This window comes from Coffea arabica, chromosome 8e, assembly GCF_036785885.1.
Source record: "Coffea arabica cultivar ET-39 chromosome 8e, Coffea Arabica ET-39 HiFi, whole genome shotgun sequence".
Classification (NCBI taxonomy): Eukaryota; Viridiplantae; Streptophyta; class Magnoliopsida; order Gentianales; family Rubiaceae; genus Coffea; species Coffea arabica.
Genome location: NC_092324.1, coordinates 35572717 through 35579124, shown reverse-complemented (window position 1 = coordinate 35579124; position 6408 = coordinate 35572717). Strand labels below are relative to the sequence as shown.

Below are 6408 nucleotides of genomic sequence, written 5' to 3'. Positions count from 1 at the left end.
GTTGCTTCATTTTAATTGCCTAGAGTAGAAACTAGGCAATATCGTATTTTGTAATCTTTTTATCTCAAAAATAGAGTCCCTTTTTGAAAATCCAACTTTTCATAGAAACATCTTATTATTATATTTACCTGTGGTATTCGATTAATTTACATAAATTCAAATTATTGACTTAGTAGATGTGGATTAGGAACGGTAAATGTTACTTATTTAAATAGCAAAAATAGAAAACATTTGTTGATTTAAATATGATTGTTATTTTGGTACATTACAACAGTGAAAACATGACATTAATAATAGTAGGAGAGGGTAGACATGAAGACGATACAGAAAAAGTTAAATCGTTGAGAATGTAACATCCTAGTTGAACTGTGGGAATCGTGGTTCAGCAACTGCAAAGAGAGGTTTGGCAAGGAAGCCAGCATCCATTCCCTCTGCTAAATCAATTTGCGAAAGACCTGATGGAATCTTCCAGTTAAAGCATTGAAGAAGTCTGGCCAGCAACATTACAGTGAGTGTGGAACCCAGAAGGACTCCCGGACATCCACGTCTTCCAGTGCTGAAGGAGAACATGTTTAATTCTGGATCGTTCAGATCCATTCTAGCATCATCCATGTCATTCATGTGGCGCTCAGGCTTGAACTTTAGCGAATCCCCCCAAGTTCGAGGATTACGGCCAAGTCCTGGACGGCACAGGATAACATGGCTACCTTTCGGGATGAAGTAGCCACCAACAACGGTGTCCTGAGTAGATACATGAGGAACATTAAAGGGTGCATATGGATGGAGCCGCAAGGCCTCTTTTGCGCAGGCCTTCACATATTTCAGCCTAGCAAGATCAGATTCTTGAACAAGTCTATCCTTTCCAACCACGGCGTCTATCTCTTCTGTGGCTTTTTGAAGCATTTCAGGTTGATTTAGCATCTCTGCTAATGCCCATTCCACAGCATTTGATGGATTATCGACTGTTGCAAACATTAGTTCCTGTGGAGCATCACAGTAAAGTTAAAGTGAAACTAATAATCCTTATTTTCCAAATTCAATAACCGATTCTGTACAACATCATATTGCAAGTTGCATTTTGGTGGTGATTAAGGCTCATTGAGATTCCATCCTTTCTGATTTCAGTTAATCAACAAATTGCTTGAGGACACATAAACCACGTCATTAAAACGTGAGTGAACAAGATCATGTCATCAAACCACGTCATCTTCTGAACATCATTTGATGTGGACACTGTTTTACGTCACCTTTTGGAGTGCATCATATTATCTTTTGATGTCTTTTGGAGTGCATCACGGTTTTACGTCACCTTTTGATGTGCATCATATTATCTTAAGTTCTACTAATCAACGATGTGGGGCGTTTTGGAGTATACTCCCTACGATTGATTTTGTGCCAGCTTTTATTCTTCTGTCAGTCTATCCACGTTTGATCCCAGATAACTCCTAGTAGAATCTCCAAATTGTTAAGTACTATTTTTAACTGTTCGGGTTTTCAAATAGAATTCTCCCCCCAATCAATTATTTCAGGAAAAACCAAATTTGACTTATCTTTCTCTCCTCACATGCTTCCTCCTTTCCACCTTACTCTTTCTTTCATTTCCTTTTCGCTAAATTCATGCCATTCATTCCTTTGTGCCTAATATTTTTTCTCCAATTCAAGATTAAATTCTATCTATCATCCCTTGCCCAGATTTATTCCCCTCTTTCCCTTCTTCTTCTTCTTCTTCTTCTTCTTTTTATCTCTATTCTCATCTCTTTTTTTGTAAATATGATTAGATTCATCCTTTTTATCCTTTTAATTCGAAGTGTAATGGATTTAATTTTTCTGTGTCTATTTATTTATTAGTGATGTCAAAAGTCAAGAATTTAGGGGATGGATGGGCTTTAGAAATGGGTGGCTGAAAATAAAATAAAGGAGGCTGCAAATAGAGGAAGACAAAAGAGCTGCGCTATTGATTGTTGATGATGTGTTAGTTTTGGGTAAAATTTGGGGCTGAGTTTTATCCAGTTTAACACCAAGTAATGGATTTAATTGACTTGTGTAATAAATGTAGGAGTTGAAGCTACTAGACAAAAATTAGGTTGTAGTCTTTTGGGTGCTAGAATTATTGGAATTTATTTTGATTTAAATTGGAGTGTTTGTTTTGGCTTTTGTGGTGGTGTTGCTTGGAAGAAGGCAATCATCATAGTTGAATTTTTTTACAAACTTTTATTTTTGGCAGCAAGAGTTTGTTGGTTTTGGTGTTGAAATAAAGGCAATCAACAAAACTCTTTTTATTTTTATCTGTTTGACAAAAAAGGTAGTTTAGGATATTTGAACGAATTGCTAGCCGACTAGGCCTCTTTTGAAGCATAAATAGTGAAAATAAGGGAGGTGAGTGTAATTTTTTAAAGTAAAGGGGAGCTTTCTGAAATTTTTAGAGACCTCAAAGGAGGTTTCTGAAATTATCCCTTTAATTTATCCCATTTTTTAAGAAATTGTTTATGTAACCAAGCATCAGGATAGAGGATTCCTTACAGTAATTTGTGCTCTGATCTCCTCAGTTGTTAAGAGCGGTCTGCCTTTGTTATCTTTCAGCCTGATTAGGACATCCAGAAGGTCTTCTTCCTCATTTTTGAGGCCACTCTCCCACGTTTTAATCCTTTTCTCAATTTCAGGATCATGGTGCCTTCGTACACATGCAATGGCCATAGTAAGAACCTTTCTGTGGCCATCAAAATCAAAAATCTTCATCCAGGGCATGTAATCGGATAAGCTAAATGCATACATATAAGCAAGGAGTTTGAAGAGTGCATTAACATGTTCAACTTCCTCAGCACCTGGTCCTCCATCTTCCATTCCTTTCCCGAAGAATCTCTTGTTGAAAATCATCTTTCTAATCACATTTCCCAAGTAGTGTCGCGTAGCCAATCTTATGTCCACTAGCCCAGCAGTGGCGTCGTCCTTACACTGATTGTAAACATAGTTAACCAAATGATCTGCTTCCTCTGCTCGCTTGCTATGAAGCCATTGGTGTTTAGCAGGTGACAGCACACTGGAAACGATCATTCTCTTCATTTTCTTGTATTGATCGCCCAAAGGAGAAAGGCTTGTCGTCAAGAATCCTTCACTACTAAGTTCTGCAGACATGCAAACAGGTCTGTTGGAGAAAATCGAGTCGTGTTTCTTTAAGAACTCGTGAGCGAGTTCAGGAGAAGTGACAGGAATGATGTGAACACCGAAAATGCGGAAACAAGCGATTTCGGTATTCATATCATCCATGACTTTGTATATCCATCGATGTGTTGGTCTGTTTCTCAGCATCTGGAAAATGCAACCAAAGAAAGGCAAGGGTTTTGGGCCAGGAGGAAGAGGGAATCGAGGTTTGTTGTTCTTTAGACAAATCATTATCCATTTGCCCATTGTAAAGACCAACAAAACCAGAGCCATGAATCCCGAGAAATATGGGATCCATGACATTGAGGTAAATCTCAAGCGTGAATCAACACGAAGACCGGATGTGCAATTCATCACTTAAGACAGTATGAAAAGGTTATTAGGCTATGTAAGCTTGTTTATTCTTATCACACAATCTAAGATGGGGTGTAGGTAATTGTTGCTGATGGTCTGTAAAGGCTAAAGAGTGCGATCATGCGAGCTTTTATAGAAGAGACTTGTTGCTAGCAGTCACATATTTATGACTTTGCAGTACTGTCCCGGTTGAACAAGGGGCCTTATTTTTTTACGTACACGGTCCTAAGGAGGTCGAAGGGGGATCCACAGGCGAATTTTTTTTTATTTTTATACCTACTCCTATATTAGGGGGAAGCGACTTAAAGAAGCAATGGGAAACCACCGGAGAAATTTTTAGAAAAACTGGATATTTAAAATACAGGTCAAGGGATTTGATCTATTGACCGTCACCTAAATAGAGTTTTAAAACTCTTTTGATGGCCAATTTATTTTATAACTACTCCTACTCCTACTCCTAGATTAGTTGGTTGATTGAACAAGGTACTTAGCCAAGTTGGATTTTAGGAACAGCACATATTTTGCCCATGCAGCATCTCTTTTCAACAAAATAAGTTCGTAACAGAACTAAATATAAGCAATACATATTATGGGTAAATTAAGTTCATCATCTAATATTTTGTCTATGTGAAAAAAAAATAAATTAACTTTTAAATGAAATAGATTTTACTATGGAATTAGTTGAGTTGTTCTACAAAATCATTTATGAACGTCAACACTAAAAGAAATACTTTAAAACTTTACTATTCATTTATTAGATTTTACCACAAAGAAAAGACAAAAAAAATAAAGGTTTTTCAATCCCTAGAAACTCTCCAAATTGGTATTATTTTCACTAGTTATTGCAATAAAAACCCCTAATTACAAACATTGAAACCTATGCTACAAGTCATGCAAGAATTTGTATAGTATTAGTTAGACTAAGTTTTATCAAAATTAGATTGTTGCTATCCTTCCTTCAATTTTTATTTTTTGGTTGCTGTTTTATTTGCCGTTTAATTTAAACTAATTTGATAAATACGGCACACTTTAGGCTAAATGAAATTTGTTGTGGTAATATGAAGTGCTTTTTAAGATTTTATCAAGATTTTGAAGAATTATTTATGATATCATTAGCATGATAAGTGCTTTATAATAAAAAATTATTATTCAGACTCCACTTGTAATTTCATCAGGTAGCCTGCGTGGAACAGAATACCGCATTGTCACTGTAAGTATTTGAGAATGAGTTCATGTTTTATCTAGGGAAAATGATCAAATTCGTCTCCACACTTTTTGTTAATGTCGATTTAATTTCTAACTTTTATTTTTAGTCAATTTGATCCTTAAACTTATGTTATGGTTTCAATTAAGGATCTTTACAGTGGCGCCACCATGAAAAATCGATCAAACTCTTCATTGACCAATTAAACGGGGGTATTTTAAGAACTTTAGATATCTCCTCCCTCCATCATCAATCCCCACCGCCTGCCACCCATCTCCCTCTTCTTCTCCCACATTTCTTTTCCCTCCCTCTATCATGTCCGTAATCTTTGTTGCAGTCCGCTAACCAGTCCTTGAGCAGCCCTTGAGCAGATTGTAAGGAAATTGTTCCAAAAAAATCCAGCAAAAAATCAGGTTTTTCTTGATCTCTCTGGTGTCAATTTTCTCTAGGATTGCTTTGGTATCTTTCTGCAAATTTGTGCATTTATAGACTAGATAATTTTGGTACCTATCTTCTCTGAATAAAAGAAAAGATTCCTTCTAGTTTTGAGCCTTACAGTTTCATAATCTCTGAGAAACTTGAAAAAAGGAAAAGAAAAAAGAAGAAATAAAAAATAATCGCCCAGATGGCTGATCCTCCAGACAACAAGGTGCTTAATACCACCCAAGAAGATGATGGTAACGTTGATAGGTTCAGTGCACTTCCAGACTATGTACTGCTCTATATCCTCTCATGTTTCTACACAAAAAGTGCTGCAGCCTGACAAGGGTTTATTTTACGTATTTTTAGTGTGTTTTATTAGTTAATTTTGGTTTGATTATTTAGTTTTATAACTAAAATAACTAAGGTTTTGGTAAAAAACTACATTTTATGTTAAAGTGGCTAAACATTGCATTTTATGGATTTTTATGGTAAAAACTTCATATTTTGTAGGTTTAATGATTCAATCATCAAATGAAGTGCATTGAGAAGATATTTGGATGATTGAAGATGGATTAAAGTGGGGAAAATAAAATATGAAGTGTAAAAGGAAGAAATGCAATTTGAGGACAAAAATCAAGAAAAGTCAGCTTTGACAACTCAGACACATTTTCGTATTTTGACTATATCAGGAGTTACAATGATCGGAACAAGGTGATCTTGGTACCATTTTGAAGCTAAGAGATATATCTACATTGCGTATGAAGACATCAAAGTCCAATTCATCCGTTTTCATAGTCCAAAAGTTGAAATACCGAAATTCAACTCAGCTGTCCAAAGTGGAAAACAGAGTTCCGACCAGTGTTTAGTATTTTGATCATATCTCAGTCTACAAAGCTCCGATTTGGATGATTCTTGAAGCATTGGAAAGCTAACTCAAATATCTACAACTTTGGTGTTTTGTACAAAAGCCAGTTCGGCTTGCATCATGGAGGAAATTGCAGTTGAAGTAAGGAAAAAGTGAAAACGTGAGTGCACAAAACGCGAGTTTTAGACGCGTTTTGTAAAGGCTCGTTTTCTGGCCGAAATTCTGCAATTTGCTCAGTCAATTCTCTTGTGTTCATACCACTTTCCAGCTATAAGTTGCAAGAGAATTCGGTGCACATGCTTCAGAAGACAAAAGGGCAGACAAGGTGGCTTATTTTCAAGTCAAAAACATTTGTTATTGACTATCCTAACAAAGTTGAGATTTGGGAATCAAAATGTGGAAT

General features: G+C 36.1%; 1 protein-coding gene across 1 annotated transcript; it reads right to left on the bottom strand.

The window, feature by feature from the left end:
- Positions 1–357: 357 nt before the first annotated feature.
- On the bottom strand, positions 358–3513 carry LOC113699653 (isoleucine N-monooxygenase 1-like). The gene is made up of 2 exons (XM_072060713.1): positions 2521–3513; positions 358–981 (listed from the first exon to the last, which is right to left on the bottom strand). Exons 1-2 carry the CDS (start codon positions 3511–3513, stop codon positions 358–360), a joined length of 1617 nt encoding a protein of 538 aa, XP_071916814.1.
- Between the last annotated feature and the right edge of the window lie 2895 nt (positions 3514–6408).